Here is a 23,121-nt window from a genome sequence, read left to right on the forward strand (position 1 = left end):
TGCACAGGCATATGCATATGGTATTCCCTGTAGGTATAAGAGAGGGAATGCATTAGACTAAGTATTAGCCTGTGTTTAGTGGCTACTGTGGAAAAAGTAAAGCACGCAAGCTTAAGGTACAACTAGTCCATACAGTTTTTCAGAATTAGAATCTGTGTAACTTAAATGTAGGCTCCTCCGTTAATTTTACTTCAACCTTTCACACTTGTAAAAACTGCAGGGTCCTTTGTGCTCATTCATATATTCCTGAGTTAATTCAAATGAGAAAAATCCCTTTTTCCTGTTACTAGGGAACAATCTTCAACAGGATGCACCCTCAATCACAAGAGTCCAGCATCACCAGCAAGGACTGGCTGAAACACTTCCAAGGACACATTCTTTCCAGAGTCACTTATCCATCTTTCCTGAGATTAATTGTGCTCACCTCATCTCTGACACTTCACAGTTGATCAGTGCTTTTAAACTGCAACAGGGGCAGAACAGAGAGGGAAGACACTTTGTGTTTGTATCAACAGCCAATGCATAGAAAAAACAGGTGGCTAGGGGTTAGGCAGATTCTACATATAGAAACACATCTAAAACACTGGTAAGGCAGCATCAAAGTTGAAGGCCACAGAAAATATTAAATGCTGTGTGTATGACTTTCCAAGCTGTAAGGAACAAAGATATAATCCTATTTAAAGAAGCCCTAAAGAACAATACAATCTCCAGACTATATTTTCCTCCAAGACTCGGCTGTTACAGCTTTCTCCCAAAACTCATCCAGCCCACACATTTGGCTGACACCCTCAGGAGAACTAGAATCTGCCTCTCTTCTAACCTAAGAGAGAAGATCACCTGCCTCCCTGAGCTAGCAGTGTTCTTTTAAATTAGTTGCCATGCTCTTCCATGTGGCCCAAGACACCACATACTTTCCTTTAAAATATCTTCAAATACATGCCAAGTAGGCGACTTGCCCATAATCAAGCAGTAACATATGGTTAACTCCTGAAGTGAGTCTGAATTTAGGAATCGATATTCCAAACTACTTTTCCCACAGACAGCCTTTGTCTTTAAGCATCACTTCAAGCTGATCTGTAATCAGAGCAGGAATCTGAGAAGCAAATCACCCCTGTAGCCAACCAGACCTTTTTGTAGGCATCAATTAAAATTGTGATTCCCCTCAGTGCCACTTCACTCAGAATCTGGACTTCTTTCCCTGCTTTCCAGAGATATTCAGGGAGGGGAGCGGGGGGAGACTTCTGCAATTCTTTTTGCAATTCCTTCTGCACAGGTACACCCTTTCAGCACCTGTTCAGGCCCATATTAAAACCTGACTAGAAGGTACCCAACTCAAAGCAGAGCAGCAACACCAGGAGTAAGGCAGCCTGCAGGGAAACCAACTATCGAGCCCTGCAGCAAGTACAGAATTTACAGCAAAAAAATGATTCATACATAGTTTTCCACTATGGATAAATGCACCATCTCTTTAAGGCCAGAGTTTTCCACAGGACTCTGAATGCAAATGCCAAATATTTTGTCATGGCCTTCTCTTAGCCTATATCTCACTGCAGCCAGGCCTTGGAATGAGGCATATAATACAACAATAAACCAGAGACCTGGCACACATGGGGCTACTCACTGGCTTTCCTCATGCATATGGTTTATTTTTCCCTGCTATGTCAATCCTTATAGGGCTTTACCATTACATATGCCTCCTGGGAGTCTGCTGTTTCAGCTGCTACAGGGAAGGTGCAGAGGAAAGAGGAAGGCTACATTGAATCCTTTCTACTCTTTTCAAGTTAAAGGTCTCGCCTTCACACCACTAATTAAACAAATAAATTAAACAGACAAGCCCCTGCAGCAGCAAGCCCTCTCTGAGGATAAATAATGAACAGTTCTGGGCTTTGGAACTGTGGCTTATAACAGAGTTCTGATTATTCCAGATTAAACATCTTGCATGGTAACCTTCTTTAGGCCAATGTTATTTCATCAATGTCTTGTGTTCCTCTTCAAGCACAGATATGGATAGTATTTTTCCCCAAAAGTGACAAGGCATAGAAAACACAAAAGGCAACAAGGAGCATGGAGATTACAGTGGGTCTTCCCGGCTTTTGTATTTTCTTTTGCAAAGCATTTGAAAGGACCAGAATGATTGTATCTTATCTTCTCTCTTTAAAATGCCACATAATATCCTTCCATAGTGCTGACGACATCACTGTTACTCTCCAGCAGTTCTAAGACACGGTGCATCACCACTTCAGCCAGAGAGGGGTTGTAGCTCTGCTGAACGCAAGTCAGGACATGAAGGAAATGGCAGCCTTTTTCAGCATCTGCAGAAAAAGAGGAAAATGCAGTCAGGTGTAGAGGAAAGACTTCAGTCTCTCTGTCTTTTTTTAACTATTATAATCCAAATTAGTCATGAAAATATAGCTGTCAGAGAGGAAGAACGTCCTAGGTACTAAAGCAGAGACGCATGTATTTAGAGTGGAGAGATCTAGTCCGTGCCTACAGTTCCCCAACTATCAACTGACTTTTCCGGTAAGTGTCAGGGCTGTAATGAGTAAAGATGGTAAAAGATAATCAGTCTTGCAAACTCTGATATACAGGGCTCATTCAGTGCAACCTGATGACGAGGTTAATAAGAGTACCTCAACTGTATACCTGTGCAAGCCGTCCAGTTTCTGCAACTGCAGAAGAAACCAAATAAAAATCCTTTTGCTCACACTCAACTTCAAAAACGGCCATAACAGAAAGAATGTCCGTGACCAGAACCTGGAACTGCCTGCCCAATGCTGGCATCTTGTGGAAAAACTGCTACAGTGCAACTTAAATTCACCTAGCAATGCAATCTCATCCATGCACCTAGAATCACAGAATCGTTTTGGCTGGAAGAGACCCTCAAGATCATCGAGTCCAACCATAATCTAACTCTGGCACTAAATCATGTCCCTAAGAACCTCATCTATATTTCTTTTAAACACCTTCAGGGTTGGTGACTCAGCCACTTCCCCAGGCAGCCTGTTCCACTGCTTCACAACCCTTTCCATGTAGAAATTTTTCCTAGTCCTTCAGACTACTCGGTCAATTATAAGAGTAAAAAGTCACAGAATTTCAGTATCAAATTTTATCTCCTTTTAAGAGGAATGAACCATGAATGTGTATAAGAGAACAGAATCCTAGAGGGCAACCAAGAGACAAAGGTCCTTAATGGCTGCAGTGTTACATACAGCTACTATGTGCCTGCTGGAGCCATCATTTGAAGCTCAGCTGCCTCAGTCAACATTTCCCCAACAGACCCTGCAAACCCACTAATCATCAGTGCTGCAGGCTCCCAGTCTCCCCAAGTGCTGAATTCCACAACAGATTAATTTGTCCTCCATGGCTAACAATGGAAAACTAGCATAAATGACACACCAGCACATATGATCTTCCTCATCCTCAGTAAGTTTGATAAGGGCACTGAGAAACCACCATGGGCCAGGGAGCTCCCTGTATTTTCATTGTTGCTGCCTTTATTTATGCCAGTCTCTACTCTAGAATCAGCTGAGCCCCAGAACTGTCTGAGAAGCTGCTGAGAAAGGTCACTGGTAGATAGGAGGCAGTGCTGAGTACTGGCAAATAAACAGTGCAGCCTAAATCCTATTAGCCTGTGATTCAGGCAAAGATATTTCTTTTGAGTCAGTGATCCAGCATGATGAAAGACCTTTGTTACTGGCAGCCAAAAATGCATCCACCACCCTAGGTAAGTGCAGAGAACAGAACAATGCCTTCTCCACCTGGCCATAGCGACTGTTGTTGCAAACAAAGTGGGTAGCTGCATTTTGCATTAGTCACAGATTTGTCATAAGAAGGTCAAACTGCCCATCCCTGATCTATGGTAACATAACTTAAATCTCAATGAATTAGACTACTGACTCAGGTGTTACCCAACAGTACAATACATATTTTCCTCCTAGATGCTAGTAGAAAATGGCATTTTGGGGTAGATGCAGGTGTGTATAATTGTTAAGTAACCCAGAAACACTCCTAGTCTACAGCCCAGCTTTGCGGGAATACTGGGTTCTAGCTTTTGTTCACCAGCTGAGGTAAACCAAGCTGGGATTAACTGCCTTGCTTGACTACCAGGTATCAAAGAGGACAGTCACAAAACAAGTGCCATTTGCCCACTGTGGATACCTCACACAGGGTCCATTTTGACATATTAAAATTAACTTCAAGGGGTTTTTGGTTCTTTTCCTCTCTACTATTAGCCTCATCTAAGCCTAAAACCAGAGCAAATTTGTCAAAACAAAACAAAAAACAAACAAAAAGTCGTCCCCGCCCAAAAACAAAACAAAACAAAACAAAATGCCAACAACAAAAACAAAGAAAAAACCCCACAAACAAAAAACAGAAAACAAATCTGGACCAAGTCTATCATTTTGCAGTTCAGTCTGGAGTCAAAATGTACAGTCATCCTTTCCTTCCTGTTTTAAGCCTCTAGATAGACCCACAGTTGCCTCACAAGGGGGCATTTAAGATCGGGCTGTTGGGAATTACAACTGGAGGCAAGGACGAGCATTGTCACGAAGGCCTATTACAGATCAGGGTTTGCTGAGCTCTGACTAGGCACTCTGAGGACTTTTTTATTTGTACAATAGTTCCAGGCAACTGGGTTGGGCCTGAGAATGTGCCACAACTAAAGCAATGGAGTGAGGAATTGCCTTCAAAACTGGCAGAGAAGTAACTCATTGGAGAGAAGTGTTCCGTTTATCACAAGTCAGTCTTCCTGTCATGGAAGATTAATGTTATTCTTGAAGGAAAATGGGTAGGAATTTCTTGCAACAAACCCGTTAAAGCTCTTGAAGTATTAGCATGGTCTTACTTTCTGACTACAAGCCTGCTCACCAGCCAAGGCCAAGCAGGTGAGTGACTGCGAGCCCACCAGCAGAGGGGGTCCGACAGCTACATCAAGCTCTGCACTCTTGCATCACTCACTGACAATAAAATATCTGCAGTTCCCTGTTGGTTTTGACAGAAGCTTCCTGGCTTTCCTTCTCAAAAGCTTCTATAACCAGTGACCAGGATACTGGAAATGTCCTTCTGAAGACTAGCAGAGAAAGAGACACTGACCTGGAAATTGTCCTCTTTACAACAGGAAACTAAGTAGATGGAAATCTTCAAGGAGAACAAGAGACTTTGTAAAGCAGTTGCTATTTTTAAACTGCTCAGTTCGGAAAACATGGCTTTTGGGGCTCAGGACTCTTCAGAGTCTTTTCTGTGACTGACCTATGAGTTTCAATCTGCTGTTGACTCCTCCTGACTGGGAGAAATAACTTCCCAACCAGAACTGAGAGTACTTTACCAGAGGGCAGTTAAACACCAGGTGGTTGCTCAGTGCCCTGTGTCAACTGTATACAGATTCTGGTCTTTATAGTGGCACAGTTATACAAAAAAGAAAAAAAAAAAAAGGCTCCCAGCAGAACTAGATGATGTATAAAATAAGTATAGAGGAACAATTTGTCATTTTACAGAGATATTTGTATTTGTTAATTGGATAAAAGACAGTAAAACAACGTGCTATGATAACTTATAGCACTGAAACAGCCTTGGGAAATGAGCCTATCTTCACCTGCATGCCGAGTAACATCCACTCCCTCCATCTAACAAAGACACAGAACTCTCACCTCCACTTACAAACCTTGTCTACAATTGTACCACTGCTTAAGGTAGCCAGTTGGAAACTTAAAAATAATACCACTTCCCATAGCCTTTTTTTCAGGATAACCATCACATACCAGGTCCTACAAGCACTACTGTAGTTATGACAGTATAAGGATATGAGCAATTTAAGATTATATGCCTTATGTTCTAGTCAGTCATTTATTCTATACTGGAGTGCATTCTATCCCACAAATAGCTGAACTCCAGCAGCAAGTGATCCCTGCTGACACATTCTGCCCAATGAATTGAAAGAAACTCTGTAGCAATGTACCTGTGTAATTAGCAGACATTTAAGTCAAGCACAAGCTATCACTATGGCAATATGACACAACAGGCTTGAGGGACAGGGATAACTCAGAAGCCACATGAGGTACATTAGCTGAAAAGAAGTGGATTTTATTAGACTGAAATACCTACCTGCAAAGGACAACCACCTGAGCTCTACTTGAGCTTAAAATCTACAGAGACTATCCTAATGACTTAAGTAAATTTTATTGTTGACTTAATGTAGGTGGGGATTTCACCTTTCTGCAAGGTCACTTTTGTGTTGACTCCCCTGTGGAAACTGAACTAGCAAGATTTGCTACTTATTCAAAGTGCAAAGCAACAGCTGCTAGGTGCTGACCTAACTTCATTACACCTGGTTCCTCCCAAAAACTAAGTATTCTCAAAAGATACAAATCTAAAATAATGGCTACTTGTTTCAGATCCGAGAGGTTTGCTTCCTACTGGGCACACCTGCTCTTTCACCCTGCTCACAGGAAGCTGCCCTTGCACTCCTGCTTTAGCTATAGTGATTAGCTACACCACCAACTTAGCTCTGAGTTCAAGGGTAAAGACAAGAAGCGTATGTAATCCAGCAGCAGGAAGGAGGTATTGTCATCAGTAAATCAACACAAGCTAATAGGAGCCCCGATCATACTGCTACTTACGCCTGGGTTTTCGACAGTCTTCTTTAATCACATCAAGGGTCACTTTAAGCAGCTCCTTATCATGGTCAGTCACCTGGAGAAAACAGAAGAAACTGGCAATTTATAGCAGTCTATTTCACAGCAAATGGCACAGCCAAAGTCATGATGTATTCTAAACTAACACTGTCATAACTACAGTCTGCATTATATACTGCCTCTAAGATTAATAATGAACGTTAAATCTTCAGTTATTATATTTAGTACTATTAGCAGCATACCTGAATTAGGTGAAGAACATGATATACCAGAATTTAACCCAAAAGAGGGCAACCACCTCAGTAGCACACCGAGTTTCAACCCACTCCAATAAAGAGAACCATCCCAGGTGCTGGGCTTGTGTGCCCAGCTGCCTCAGCTCACAGCTGGGCAACCCAGTGAACACAGACTGCACTTGGAACTGCAGCAGTGCTTCAGTCTGGTGCTGAGTTACAAAGAGAACAACTCAGCGGGTGATACAGAGGCAAAAGCAACTGTGAAATAAGCTGCAGATAAGCAGCACTTGGATGTCCAGCTTCTCTTTCTGAAACAATTTCTGAAATGTTACTACTGTTTCTGCTAGCTATGAAAGTCATATCCCTGAACTTGTTGCAACTACAGCTCAGTTCCTTACGTGGTATAGGTCCTTGGAGCTACTAGGTTTCTGGAAAACCACCCCTTTTTCTTGCAGCATCCTTATTGCTTCCTTAAAAACACTGTGAATTCTTTTGGAACTGGAGTCATTTTTTGACTTCACCTGGATGGGAAGAAAGGAATGAAGCAGATGGTGAGAAATCTCAGCTCCACTAAGTTACCAGCAAAAGCTCTGGTTGATTTCAAAGGCAAGGGGACTCAAGGTGATTTTGTTACACTTTTTTCTTTATTTAGTACTTCACAAATCATATGTATGTATGTAGGTATGCACTAACCAACATCTCAGAGCTTTAAAAAAAATGAACAAACAAAAAAACAAACCACACACCATAAGCTTGTGCTGTTCTTAAGGAACCACAACCTCCTAACTGCCTTCTTTGTACTTAGCAGCTATTTGATTATGTACTGAGAACTTTCTTTTGGAACAGGCTTGTGGTGCCAGCAGAGCATTTGGCTGTTTAGCTAATCAAGCTTTGCTCATATTCAGAGTTTTCCTGATAATAAGGGTAGGAAGATAGGCAGATCAAAGCTTTGCAAGGTAACACTCAAGAGGAATCCAAGTGCTGGGGACTGGATTCCCATCTGCTGACTCGAAACTGAGAAAGTGTCCAAGGAAAAGGAGGACACTGGCAAGAACAGTATTTGTTTCTTCTCCCCTGCATTTCCAAATTTTTACACAGCCTAGTGAAATGAAAGGATAAAGAGCATGCAAGAAATTAAGACTGGTATATGAGATAAGGGAACAAAGGCAAGGAAAAATTATGGATAGATAAGAGCAAACTTACACTTCTCTATCTTCATCTGTCTTACTATGTCCTTCAACCTCCCATTTATCTACACAGACTACTCAATTTCCCCAGTTGCTGTTTCCTCATCTGTTGGGAGTACACTGTGCTCCCTGTGGTTTTCCTGGGGGATAGAGCTAAACTGCTTCCCACAAACCAACATGTGATAAGTAGAACCACACCAGAGCAACCAAAGCAATATTTGCCAAGCCATTTCTTCAGCTATCACTGTAAATGCTCCCATCTTGTCCTGAACAAAAGTATCAGACTTCACATATCCTAAACTTCACTCACCAGATGCACTCGCAGAAGGCTTAGGAGTAAAACAGGCAACCACCATGTACCTGAATTAATTCACATCAGTTTGGGAAATAGACACCACATTAGCAATATAAGATTGTCTTTTCACAAAACATTCTATCAATCTATTTGCAAGTCTCAAGTGAAATTCTGACTGCCTCTGAGCCTGGAAGCTGATGTGGCTAACTGGGAATAGTGGAGAGATCCAATAGGGGTACTAACATTAGCATGCACCACAAGTTTCTCCATCCCCTTCCTCCAGCTAATCCTCAATATTTCAACAGGCTATCATCAAATCCCTCCCTCTCTCTGTCCCACAACAGCTATCTACCTTTTTCCTCTCAAATCAACACTCAAAAATAGTTGCCTAATAGTTCTTCAAGATCATTAACACGGAATAATGGGTATTCTCAGTTCAGTTTTCTCCTTCTGTTCCAGACTGAAGGACTTCAGTGCCTGAATATTTGTCTGTGGACCCCTGTCCACCACAGCTATGTCAGTTTGGATAACGCTGCTTCTAACTAAAAACTTGATCATATGTCTGGACACCATTCCAGTCATAGCATTAATACCACTATCCATTAATACCACTATCATATTTCTCTTCATAGTGCGTCTTCTGATGAACTGAAGAAACAAACATAAAACGTAGCAGGAAGGGTTAAGTGAAAAGTGAATATTTTCTCATGGAAAAGCACATTCTCATAGCCATACATAAAGAGACTTTGCCTCTTAGTCAAAGGCAGTAATAAATCCTCAAGAATCTAAGAAACTGCTAGCAAAGCAACCACCTCAAGACTCTGATCAATTTTTAATGTGAAAGCAAACATTTGGGGAGAAAAAAAGATAAAAATACCTCCAAAGCAGCACAATAATTATTCAGTTTGGCTTTACACTGAGATCCCGTCAGAAAAGGGAGATAATTAAAAACAGAGTCTGTGTGAACTGACACACAGCTCAGCCTGGATGAACAGCGAAACAGAATCACTAAGAATGCAAGTCAAGGCACTGACAGAGCCAAGGCAGAGAGACAGGCTGGGGAGCAAGAAAACAAGTAAACAGCTGCTACATATCAGCACCCTCTCATACATGCTGCAGAGTCCAAGGGAAAGGGCTCCACGGCAGGAGAACTGTTTCCAAAGAGCAAATGAGGGCTCCTGCCTTCTTCAGGGGTTTTAATACTAGTGTGCTCTAGAACATGCTTTCTCCTCTCCATCCCTCCAAGTAAAGCAATAACCGAGGAGTTTTTTTGTGAACACAATCCAAAATGACTTAAATCTGTTCATTTGGTCCACCAAAAATATCTCCAGCATTTCATCCTGCAAACTCCTAAGTCAATAGTACTATTTCCCAATACCCTATCACTTACTTTTAAGCCAAACCAGGCCCTCATTTCCTCTGGACCTGAATCTCCCCAGCTCAGAGCCAACATACATCCGAGCTTGTGATTTAGTCTACTGAGCAGAAATCTGCAGGAGACTGACCATGGAGCTATACACAGAGAGAAGAAATCTAGGACTATGAAATCCTATGTGATTTCACATTCCTGCTTTTATTTCAGGAAGAGATTGAAAAATGCTGGTACTTCAACAGTTATGAAGATGCATTGTAGCTGCTAACATAGTTCCTTCTGAGTCACAGCTTATTAGCCATCACTTCACTTTTACAAAGCTTTTCATCTGAGAAGTGCAGATATTAAGTAGTTTAACCGCTGATCCAAAGCACCAGCAGCATTTGAAACTGTATTTTGAATTTACCTCTCACAATGTTCACACCTCGTTTTGCAAAGTGCCCCCTTTGGCATGCCTTAGTTTTAGGGTGCACAATTTCAGGTTCCCTGAAGCGCTGACAGCGGCCACCCTCCCACCTTCTCCCAGATCAGTTCCTTTTCAAGTAAATGAAGTTGTACATCCAAACACAGGAGCATCCAAAATCATTCATCGCTTTTGCAAAACACATTCCCCCCAACTCTGAGAGCAAAGCAGCTATTAAATAACAATTTTATCATTACTATCCTCCCTCCCAAGACCCACCAAGGATTCTGTAGCAAAGCCAACAGAAGAATCCATGTCTCCAGAATTAAGCTGATATTTTAATCAATGTATTCCGTCTGAGGGGGTCTCACACAGCTTAGTGGGCTGGTGCTGTGCAGCTAGTTTTTCTCAGATCTTTAAAACAAGACAAACTCTCTGTACAATCAATAATAGGTTAAAGAATGAAGCGGTACAGGAATTAGTCAGTCTGTTCAAAGCACTGAAAGTATGTAATCTTTGGCTCATTATGAATCACAACACACCCTGATGGTGTTAAAGTTTCCTGGTATAACCACACACGTGACTCTACCCATGGAATTGCCCTTTGCAATTTCTCATGCAATGTTTAATCCTTGGCTTAGACAGGTGACAATTTTAGTAATAGTAATTCTGGACATATCAGTCCTGAAGTCCTATAATAAGCTTTGCAACACAGATATTTAAAGTAGCAGTGAATCTTCCTCCAGAGGAAGGAAGACAAGCACATGACAAAGAATGTATAATGCACTATGTTATACCTACAGTACAATGTACAGGGTATATACAGTAAGTATGAATAACACTGTAAAATGCCATGCTTTAACTACTTGTCATTGCTGACCTTGAGATACTATTCAAATCAAGAGAAGTACAAACAGCAGAGCCAGGAAAGCAGGTTACAGTCCAGCCTGGTGACATACACAAACCAGGATGCTAACACTAAAATAGTACACACTATAGCTTATGCATGGAAGAAGAGCATAAAAATGGTTAATCAAGACTGGCTGGTTGCAAGTCGTATTTAATTGAGTTGAGAAACTAGATGGATCAAGTTCACATGTAGTTTTCTTTAAAAAAAGAAAGCAAAGACTTGTCTGTTTGCCAAACATAGTTGACTAAGTCCAGCAAGTACATTCTTTATGTTCTATAAGCACAAGATTACTTTGTTGGGGTTTTTTTTGCTGGTAGTCTTTCTTATGGTACACCCCTCCAGGCTCAACAGCTGTTTTAAGGTTATGTGAAATAAAGCTCCACTCGTTTTAAAAATTTTAACAGATTTGTTAATTTTTCAATTTTTTTTAAAACCACCAAGCCTTCCAATTCTCTTACCCACCCTCTGTAAACTATAAAATTAAATGCTCCCTAGTTTTTGTCTGAGCAGAGGACATAATGTGAGTTCTGACATGTCCACCTACTAGAGGGAAATTTATTCTGGAGAGCCAGATGACTGCGCTGCGGGGGAGCCATTAGGACTAGAACCAGGTGTTGTAGGGCACGTATGAGATGTGGACAGGGCTTATATACAGTAATCATGAAAAGGAAAAGAGAGATACTGCCTATCTCAAGCTATCTCCTTCCATCTTCACTCCCTGCTCCACTCCACTGCCAGTGACTCCACAGCAGCTCACTGCCTCCCTGCAGAAAATATTCCATGGGCAGATACCCTCTCACTATGATGAACACTGCAAGTACTTTAAAAGTTGGGAAAGAGATGAAGTGGGCGCACTACATCTCCTAGGATCACAGGGAAAGGAAGAGAGAGGCAAGAAAAGAGTTTAACAGCAACTGTGCTCTAGAACACTGGAATCAGGGTAAAAAAAAGTTATGCATCCAAGCAACTCATCCTTTCACATCCAGGAAGAGTGCATGAAGTGAACAAGGGTGTATACTGTGGCACGGCCTAATTAGTTTGGTCCACTCATCTATCTCCTGTCTTGCCAAGTAGGCATGAAATACCACTCTTCCACATTAGCAGCATGCTTTAACCTTTTGGTTTAAGAGCAATGCAAACCAGAAGACTACAGAAAGGAAAAGAAGAGGAACAGAAATCAGATCTATTACACTTATTTTTGTGGATCAAGCTGAGTACTTGACCCTTTGCCCATTATGAGAAATGACACCTTCAAGAGACAAAGCAGAGGAACAATGAAATGCATTTCCAGAGCACTAGGCGCTCCTCTCTAGGCATTCAGGTCACTTGACAACTGCAGGTCGGTTCTTATGCAAAAGTATATAAGCCTCTTTGCAAGGAATTAATACCGAAGGGCAATAGGGAGAACTGCAATTTCTAAATAGGCATCTGTGTGTCCAAATTCCTGGGACATATACTCACACCTTTGCATCAGGGTCAGGAGCAACTATAAATTATTATGATAGCTCCTCATGCCTGCTGGCAACACTGATGCTACATTGTTCTTGTTGGTTTGATCTTTTTGTTGGCTCTTTTTTTTTTTTTTCCCCCTTTTAATATTTGCTCTGCACAAGTTCCTACTTTAAACAGCATTGCAAGTCTTGATCTTTCTACATTTCTTTGCATCTTGATCTTTCTACAAATGCTGAAACTTCAAAGATGAAAGTTACCAGTATTAGTCACAACAAGTTTAACTTCTTTTAATGTAAAGTGTTTAGGAATTTTGATACTGTTCTAGCTAGTTCGGAAAAATATCCTGTTCCATGTTGGATATTCTAGTATAAAACTTGGCTGTCAAAAATGAGAGTAGGTCCTGTTATTGTTTGTATCCATGCTTGCTTTAAAGCAAACAACAAAAATACCTTTAATAAAAATAAAATAAACAGCTACCAAGAAGCAGCTATCAGAAGCAGTTCAACAAGGCCAAGAATAGAGCTACTTTTTGTTATTGTTTGGCCACATCAACAAGGGACTGGCTTTTATGTTGTGGTTTGTTTTTTTTTTTTAAGAATTAAACAAATGTCAGATGTTAATATAACATAGCACTTAACTTAGAGTGCATATCAGAATCAGGCAGTGAAAATTACTGCCATGGATTTATTTCTCTACAGAAAACCAAAAAGTAAATACATGAGTCAACTACACTCTAGTTTAAGTTTCAGTTGCCATTGGTAACACAGTAAAAGCCATAACTCTGTTACTTTTCCAGAAATTTACCACTTCACATCAGTTCAGAATCTGGTTTGTAATTTATTCAAATGACAGACCAATATAAAGCCATTTTACAAAATGGGGTTTTTGTTCTATTTTCCATTCCACAGTTGATCAAGAGCATATTGTCCCACTGGAAAGTTTCTTAACAGTTTGGTTACACATAATTGCATGTAAACTAATTTCAATTAAATCCCACCTTCTGATCCTTTCAATCATAGCTTTTCACAACAAGGGATTTCCAACATGAGAAACATGTAGCAAGGTGCACTATTCATCCACTCATCATAATCTCCTTTTGAAAGCTACATCTCTAGTAATACATTGAGTTTAAAATTAGAGACTTTGTGCTCCTGTCTCCTGATCAAATTCAGGATCTCAAACATCTGTCCCAAGCCACTCAAACACTTTAAAGAGTTCTCCTTTGTCATACTGCCACTCTTTACAGTTCTAGATAAGCTAGTGCCTGTTGCAGACTGTACGGTTACTCAGCTCCAATACAAGACTACCCTTAACAAGAGAATTTTCTCATATGGCTTTCTTCAGTCCAGTTTTGTATGTCCTAATTGACAAGGTTTCCTCAAGCTCTGTTTCACACATATAGCCAAAGCACTCGTGAGTTTTGAATCATCTGAAGGCACCAGTCTCTTAGCTGGTTGTTTATGCTTTAAAAAAGTACAAGGTATTATTTCACCCCACTAAAAACTTGAAACAATTACATTAACTCACCTCCTGACTGCTGGGACTGGATAGATGCACAGCAGCCAGCGACACTAGAGAATCAATTGTTTCCAACTCCTGTTGGTAAAAGGTCTGAATTTTCTTTTCTAATAGAAAGCCTTTCACTTTCTCGTACAGCACAGTGATTGAGAAATTCTGATCCTCCAGGCCACTACACGGATACAAAGAACATGTCAAAAGGCAAGAAATATACTACTAACATTTTTTAGAACAATTGTGTAAAGTTAGCCTGCTAGACTGGTTTTCAAAGGTCAAAAGGTATTTCACTATCCTTAAAGAATCTGAATTTAAACCCTTAATTAAAATACACCATTTTTATAGGCAATAAGCATCCAACTGCTCCTCTTGAAAACACAACTCTGTTACAGCAAATGACTGAAGATCTGCAGTCTCTGAAATCACACTACATGCATCAGACCTGCCAAAAGCATCCAGCTACCCTTAAGCTGAATACAGGCTGTTTGACTCAGTTTACTGAGGTTATGTATCTGCAATTTGACGATGACACAGGCAGAAGTTGAGAGCATTTTGATGGAATAGCTCCGTATCCTTACACATAAAACAAAATCAAGCAAGGACATTACTCCATCTAATCTGTTGACCTCAAGCCCAAATCTTGCTCCAAACTCCCTCTTTCTTCACTAGGTGCAAGAAGTCCATACACAGTATTTTACTACATTCCTACTGTTCACATCAGTTCAGCATTGTATTTCTTTTCTCAGATTACGGACAGGTATCTCATCTGTAGGAATCATCAATGATTTGAGAGAAAAGCAGGTCGCCACTGTGTGTTTGTGCAGGGTCTTTCTCCACAGTTATTACAATAATAAATACACAATAATAAAATCCCACACTTTGCCCCACGACCGGCCTGGATACTGCACTTACCTCTGGCCCTCCTCAGGGCCTTGGAAAGGTTTATCGTAAACTTCCCTATAGAGACATGGGAGCTCCAGCATTCTTGAAATCTGAACATCACACACAGGATCATCCACTTTATCTGGAGCAGCAAAGAGAACACACATACTTGGCCAGAACTGCAGTACTAATCTTGTAGGCAAGCATACCTGAGGCAGCACAACAGAGCTTCCCATGCCAGTATTAAATTGGCAAATTTTGTTCACTGCTGTTTTTCTAAAAACAAAACCACAAAGGCCACTCCTGCTTTTACAGCTTACAAGGAGATAAATGACCTGTTGTGGTGCATTGCTTTTGTCTGACAACTTATTTAAGCAGTATTTGTGATCTCTATTTTACCTTTCAGCAGTCTTTATCTTTATAGATGAAATTAACACATAGTAAGGAGCTTTATTTGGACCAAAGTGAAAGCAATGTAGAGGCTATTTGAACTGCATATCTCCTTTAATGAAACAATGGTATTATAACCAGCCCCTAAATGGGTTATATATTCATAAATCTTCTGTCTGGAAAGTAGGGTTGAATTCCATCTCAGATTTTAGCTAGAGCTGAAAAGTCTACAGACTTTTTATCTGAGCCACACAGGATTTTTAAAAGATTGGCTTTCCTCCACCAAAGGAATAATTTCAGTATTGTCTCTGAAATATTGCCCTGGGGAAAACCAACTCTTACACAACAGCACAAACATGAAGGAGAGAAGAAGTTATGTCACTGGAAGATGTTTGGGTTTAAGCAGCGGACTCCAGAACCCTGCTGCCCAAAGAGCTGTGAGATATAGCAGCAGAACCTGCGTGCAGATCTGTGCCCAAAAGACTGAAGATGAGGAACAATTCTCAGTCATTCTGAAGTCAGAGCTTAGGAGACCCTGGGCTTCAGTGCTACAATGTCCCACACGCTGCTGCCTACCTATGGCACGGATTATACAGACTATAGCAAACAGCAACTGTTTCCCCAAAGCAGCTGATGCTCTTGATGATATGCGATATAAAAGGTAACCATCTCCCTTCCCATGGGCTTTGGCTGTTCAACACAAAGAAAACTGAAGAGCAAGCCACTCTCACAGATACCCAGCCACAATATTTGTAAAGCATTCCTGTATGCATGCTAGTCATCTCTTAGAGATTTTCCAAGAATGCCTCATTTACAGGCAATCTAATCCCACATATTAAGTAGTTTTCTAACCTTATACTGCTAAAATTGAAATAAAGACATATAGATGAAAATCTCTTCAGAAAAATGAGAAGCCAGAAAATAAAGTGGAAATTATTCCATGAATTACACACAGCTTAAGTCTTTTCTCAAATTCAGACAAAGTTCCATATGTCACAGATCCATAACACTCACAAAAACACAAAGCTTGAATTTCTCTTTGTTGCCTGTAGGTTCGGATCTGACCTCTGACCCGGACAACATCTCCAATGTCCAGTTTGGTTTTCTGGCTCACCATTTCTTGGAGTTTCTTCATCTGTTCAAGCACAGTGAGACTGCTGGGTGTTCTTGGATGACCTGTAAGAAGTCGGGGAAAGGATATCAGGCATAAAGGCCAAGATGACTGTCCTTTTGTATTCATCCAAACACCTAAGCAATACAGTCTTATTGCTAAAAAAGGGGTAAGGTCCCAGGCACCATGTGTCCTGGGTAACAAAACGTCTGGGTGACAAAGTTAATTTACAGTATTATATTTATTTAAATGGTTTACCTAGGGAAAGTGGAAAAGGGAAGAGATATGGACTAACCACTGAAAATGCCATAGATGGGTTGCAAAATTGAAACATTAATTTGAAATGGGTTCCATATTTTTTTTATTTTGTCATGCTAAGATGGATGTGAGGGGGAAAAGAAAGGCCCGCTGAACTTTTTATATAAAGAATGAGTCATCTAAGGTGGGGTCAAAGTATTCGTGTGATGCAATTTGATGTCTACACTGAGGTGAATGCTACTTGACAACTTCCCATTTACATAACACACCTTTGCAAGAGAGTAAATACTTCATAACTTCAAACCTGATTAATGATCCAAGTATCTCTGATCACAACTACAAAAGGCTGGAAGAAAATTTCCTGAGCCCCTCAGGAGCTGTTTCCTTTAGCAGGTACAAATGAATTAATTTCTGTTAAAAACATAGTGCCCATTAAAGCACTACTGAGGTACATGTAAAAGAACAACACGAGGCTGAAATGGGCATCCTGCATCCTCATTCTATTTTAAGCAGTATTTCCTGAAATTCTTTTAATTAATTTAAATTCCTCATAAAGAACTGATTTCACTGTGGGTCCCCCTTTTGTTTTGAGAGCTGTGCCTCTCCAAAAGTGAGAGCTGTCTTTTAGATTCCAGTTGAGATCATTTATACCACTTGTTATATTATTGTTAAATGTAATCAAGTAAGAATTATCTGCCTGTATAAACAGGCTTGTTCCAGAGACATCAGTGTTTTCAACTTCAAATCAAGCTTTGCTTTCCACATTCTATGCATGTGTAACCCTAATACTGGCAGATGACACTAGTAACATTTATTTCAGTAGGATCTGATCAGCTCCGTATCACGGTTGCCATTCTACTACATGAGCTTTCAGGAAGGTCCAAAGTATAAATTATTCCATGCTTTGATCTATGAAAAATGGTGGGGGAAAAAAAGGCAAAGAGAAACTGAGACGCTAGGGAGCTGTTCTGTTATTGAGTGCAATAATAGATTCATTTCAAACATGCAATTTCTGCACATTTAGAACCTTCCCAAATCATAAAAGATCCCTGGCATCCTCCCACTGTGTTTTAAGCTACTTTTGAGTTCATCACTGACAGCCTGTGCATCAGCAGGAGGAGAATATGAATTCAAGCAAAGAAGACAAGATGGATCCTGAAACTACTGTATCATGAGGATGCGGGGAACATAGATCAGGTTGGTGGTCAATGGACTGACTTTGGAAACAGGAACTGTGGCATTTGGCAGATTTCCAGCCTAGTTCCTCACTCAATGAAGTCAAAAGAAGAACTGTATGAAGAAGATTCTCTGAACAATGTCACAGCATAAAACTGAAATACTGTATTACTCAAAAAAGGAAAAGGCATGACAGGATGTGGCGATTGAAATTTAATTAAAAAACAAGAAAATAAGAAAAAAATTTGGCTCTTCTGCAAGTTTGATTATTTACTAAATTACGTAAGACAGACATAAACAAAACATGCACAGTCAAAAGAGGAATTATTTATTTGACAACTTACCTGATAAAGATGTTTCTAGTACCATGGGATTTTTCCAGCACACACAATTTATAACTCCAGTACTATCATCCACTGTAAAAAAAAAAAATGCAAGAATTACAGAGTAAGAAAGCGGGTAGTGACATTTCAAGAAGTGAAGACACATAGATATGTAAGGAGATGACTGCCAAAGATATCTCATTCTAACCAATCTGAAAGGGAAAAGAGGTGCTCAACCCCTACTTATACCTCTGAAAAAATCTCTGCAGTTGTTTCAGTTGTGGAAGTAGCTCAGTAGCAGATACCATGCTTATGTGCACAGTCAGCAAACTAATAGGTTTATTCTCAAAAAGAAGATCAAGCATGAATTTAAATTGAGGCTTCAGTACATATATTGGATACTAAAGGGTCAGAAGAAGAATCAGTGTTGAAAGCTGAAAACATACATTAAAACAGCAAACTGGGCACAAACCACAGAAGCATTGCTGTAACAGTGTAAAAACAGCACTTCAATGTTGAGGGGCACAGTCACATGAACAGACTTAGAAGTGCTGATACCTCCAGCTGCACTGGTTTCCACACTAATACTGTGCACCACTTCTGCTGGCCTTTCCCATACAAGGTGTTCCAGAGCACAGAAAGGCAGCTCCTCTAGCCAGGAAGGACAGAGGACAGCACATGCTTGTGGTTCTGCTTTAGGTCAGGAATTCCCAGCTTAAAGTGTAGGTACTGGTAGCATGCAAGCCACTTCAGCTGCCAAAAATGCTTCACACCACAGGAGCTATCTAGTGTTTCCTGTTTTGCTAGTGCCTAATCAAAATAAGTTTTGTGATTTCTGCCCCAGGCATTGTACTGTCAGGGACAGCAGAAAAAGAAAGACAAAACTAAAAACTATCAGAAGAATCAATTGTTCTATAGATCAAGAGACTGTATATAAATGACATAACCAACAAACAATCTTTAAATAAAAGGGCACTAAATGTCTGTCAAATCACAGCAAGTATCACATTTCCAGTCCAGCTAATGCTTCAAGTAGCTTGTTCCTTGAGCGTAGCCTTCTCCAAGATTGAGCTTCCACTCTTCACAAACTGGAATTTGCAATTTTCTTCAGCTCCTTAAACCAGATCCATGACTACGGAAGTAACAGCAATGTTTACCAGCAAGGTACTGATTGGTACCTGCAGTCATTTCCTCTGGGAACCATAGCATCAAAGCAAAATGCCTTTGCATTGTCTCAAGTGTTTTGAAACAAAGTCCCTTTTTCGGGGGCTTCAATTACAAATAATTGTCTTGCCTTCCTGTTTCCTAGTGGTTTAGCTGCACATTCCTTATAACAAACATACAGCATTTTTAAGGTGCAGGCAACGTCAAATTCTGTCACAAAAGTATGCTCGTTTCACTGCTATCCCCCTTTTGAGCTGCTGTGTCTGCAGCTGTTTCCGCAGCTTTAATTTTGTACCACAGCATAGATAATTATCTAGCTGGTAGGATTTCCTCTCCTTGGTATAGACAAAAAGCAACAATTTTAGTAGCAGTCAGAGCCCTCATATACCATGGCAAGTCATTCACGCAAGCCAGCAACGGCAAGAAGAAACAGGGCAGGTGACATTTCACTATTACATTATTGCAGCTTCTAGACGTTCCAGCTTGCGACTGGCTGTTGCACCAACTGTGAAGAGACATGCTTCCTACAAAGGGCTTAGACACAAAACAAGATGAAAGGATTAGGAGGTCAGATTCCTCCTCATCAGTGCAACAGCTGAAAATTGAGCCCTGGAGAGACTGACCTGTTCTTGACCACACAGGGAATCTGGTAGCAGAGCAAGGCTCTTACACAAAGGTTTTCCAATCCACAAATAAAAGCTCTGAGCAAAAAGGCAAATAAGTCCTGAAACACAGATGAATGAGAACTCTTGCAATTGTATTCTAATTTTACAGGAGAATGATAATCTATTTTAAAAGCACTCACGGGGTCTACGAGCTTTTGAAAACTTCCTGTGCTCCCTGTGCCGCCCTTCCTCATCTCCTTGTGCTTAAAGTTGTGTTTGTTTGGGTCTTTTAGTGGGTTTGGGTTTTTTTGAGGTTTTTCTATTGTTTTGTTTCTTTGAGTTTGGTTTTCACTCTTACATTAACTATCTGAGGGGCAGCACTCTCAAAGCTACCTGGTAAATAAAATAATTGTGTTCATTTTTATTTCTTTAGAACAAAAGGGGTATGGTTCTTGCAGGGCCTTCATGAGCCTACTGAAATCCCAGTGAGATTTTTTTCATTTGTTTTTAAGGCAAGTGCCTTTCAGCCTTTCAAAATAGTTCTGGATTATACAGAAAACTACATGTGATGTTTGGTTTTGTTAACAAGAAAAGGAAAAAAAGAGGTCAGAAAGGTGCATTTGCTATAATACGAGCTTGTTCAAAGTTACACTTTAATTAGATATCCTTCTCCCAACTGGTCACAGTAATAGCAATAAACAATCAAATCTAAACATCAAAATCAGGTTTTACACAGCATGTAATTCTTTTAAGCCAGGAAAGAGTCAATTTATTCTCTTTTACAATTATTATTTTGTCACCAGTTCTGGCTGTATGGTTTTCAGCACAGAGGACCTAAGATTCTCTTAAAATGAGCGGTGTGTATTCCAAAGCAGACAGATAGGAAATGGGGGGAAGACAGTGGCAGTGACACAAAGACATTTCAGTTCTCTATCAGAGAAAAAGTACAAAGGGGGAAATTCCTTTGTAAGTCACTTTTAAGCAGATGGAAAGTGAGCAAGTACTAAGCAGTGCTCGGCACTCCAACTGAAGCAACGCCTGCTCTGTGACTCACCAGCCAGAGTCTGTTGAACTGAAAGATGCAAGAAGTTACAAGCAGGAAACTGTCTAAGAAGTTACAATTTTAAGGCTGGCAGAGTCAGCCTGCCTGAAAGGGAGGGCAGGCTGGGAAGCAGCACCCTGGCAGGCAGCCTGAAAGCTCAAATCAAGAACCGCTGGAACAGAGTAGAGCTGGATGTGAAAGGAGAGCAGGAAGCCAGGCTCATGGAGAGCTGTACTTAAAGGTCAGCTGATCTAACACCAAGGCCTTGCACTACTCTATAGTTTCTTTTTATTTCTATTCCTTCACTTTCTAACCAAATCAAATGCTTCCAACACTTTCTACCCAAATCAAATGTTTCCAACACGTTTAAATCCAAACTAATGCTGAGAGCAGTGTGGGAAACCCTTGCCCATAGAATTGTTTCTGCCTTAGTAATTTTGATTCTGTTTTCCTCTGTCCTCATGAAGTGATAACTGCATTTGCATACTGGTTCAATAAAAGAATAATAGCTGACATTCAATTTATGTTTCAACACCTCATTGCATCACCAACTACATCTCCGCCTCTTAACTTAGTTCCTTGTTTAGCCTGTGCTACTTCAAGTGTCAGAGAAATCTGTGCTTCAAAATGTTTACTGTCAACTCATTATTTAGCATAATGGTAGGGTAATAACAAATATTCAGACATTAGGCTTAAAAAAAGAAAAAATCTAGAAAATATCAGCTCTAAGAAACTTGCAGGGACATTTCTACAGAGCATAGAGTCTGCTCTAAGTTGCCACACCCAGGGCAGGATATGCTACCTGCACTAGCAGTTAATGCTACTCTGCAGCAATGTGATTCAACTGCAGGTGTTGTGGAAGCTGGGACCCAGTTGAGTTGTCAGCTGTACCTTCACAATGCTCCTGTGAGTCGCAGAATGGCTGCTGCCTCTATTTTTATAGGTGAGGGAACTGGGTAAGATGAGGTGCTTACCTCCATCAGGTGGAAACCCAGAGGAAGACAAAGGACAGGACATGAGTCCTTCAAGTGCTTCAATACAATCTGTGCACTTAGCTCCCTCTTCCTACTATGAAATGAGATGAGATACCCCACGTTGTGAAACTTGCCACATTACCACTACTCCACTCTACATTTTCCTCCAGTTAAAAAAAAGACAGCTGAACAAAACGACAGTCAGATGTTTCAATGTTAATAAAATAGTCTGAATATTGGGAAAAGCAATAGGGAGGAGACAACTCCCAGCTGGTGTTGGCAAGGACTGGTACTATGATGCTTGAGTTAGATTTGCTAACACTCATTCACATCTAAACATAAACAAACTCTGGACTGCTATTAAAAGCTGGCTCCAAGATACTATACAACAAAACATACAAAAAAGTCAGAAGGGATTTCTAAGGTTCAAAAAAAGGAAGAAGTGACTTCCCATTTGCGGACACTGTTAAATCCATTTATATCTGATCAAAAGAACTGCACATATATATATATATATATGAGGAAGATAGTGGAGTCTAGTGACAAAGCAATAACCAAAACTGAGATTTGTTAGATGATCCCAAATAAAGCAGTTCTCTGTTTTAATTATTTGTTTCTCTACTTTTGAAGTCAAGATAAACAGTAGCTTCCCTAAGTTTGCTAAGTAACCTGAGCTTCAAGTACACATTAAATTAGGATAAGAGCACAGTTGTTTCAAGAACAGATGATGATCAAATAAGGCAATCTTTAAGGTCTATCAGTAATTAAGATTAGATGGCTGATAAGTGCAAGAAGAAAGAAAAACTTTTCTTACCTCCATAATTAAAACACGCATCTCGTTCTTTTCTTTGAACCACTATGCCAACAACATCCACCTGTCTTACTGGATGTCCATTATAGAAGAATATACCTAGAGACAGAACAGTCTTGGTAAGTATAACCATTTATTTCAACATCCTACCCTACCTAGTCACATTTGTCCATAAAACCCCCAACACTTTCTTACATATTTAATACATCTTAAATTACACCATGCCTAGTCACGTGAAAAATCCCCTGGATCATTGAGGACTGGGAGCACTGGAAGGAAGAAGTATCAGCTCTACAGAGGACACCAAAAGCTTGCTTTGGTAGAGTGTCAGAACTTTATTAACCTCTTGTTTTCTTGCACATTTGGATCTGAAAAACAGTTTG

General features: G+C 40.3%; 1 protein-coding gene across 1 annotated transcript in view; it reads right to left on the reverse strand.

The window, feature by feature from the left end:
• Positions 1–2,121: 2,121 nt before the first annotated feature.
• The window catches only part of STN1 (STN1 subunit of CST complex), a 36,165-nt gene continuing 15,165 nt past the window's right edge, over positions 2,122–23,121 (reverse strand). The window contains exons 3-10 of the mRNA XM_080347430.1: positions 22,742–22,837; positions 18,164–18,235; positions 16,289–16,450; positions 14,915–15,026; positions 14,015–14,177; positions 7,267–7,389; positions 6,618–6,690; positions 2,122–2,312 (exon numbers count right to left, since the gene is read on the reverse strand). Coding sequence (XP_080203556.1) covers positions 2,155–2,312; positions 6,618–6,690; positions 7,267–7,389; positions 14,015–14,177; positions 14,915–15,026; positions 16,289–16,450; positions 18,164–18,235; positions 22,742–22,837 — 959 coding nt within the window. The 3' untranslated portion in view covers positions 2,122–2,154. The remainder of the gene's footprint in view (positions 2,313–6,617; positions 6,691–7,266; positions 7,390–14,014; positions 14,178–14,914; positions 15,027–16,288; positions 16,451–18,163; positions 18,236–22,741; positions 22,838–23,121) is intronic.

Source organism: Nesoenas mayeri (assembly GCF_963082525.1).
Source record: "Nesoenas mayeri genome assembly, chromosome: 7".
NCBI lineage: Eukaryota > Metazoa > Chordata > Aves > Columbiformes > Columbidae > Nesoenas > Nesoenas mayeri.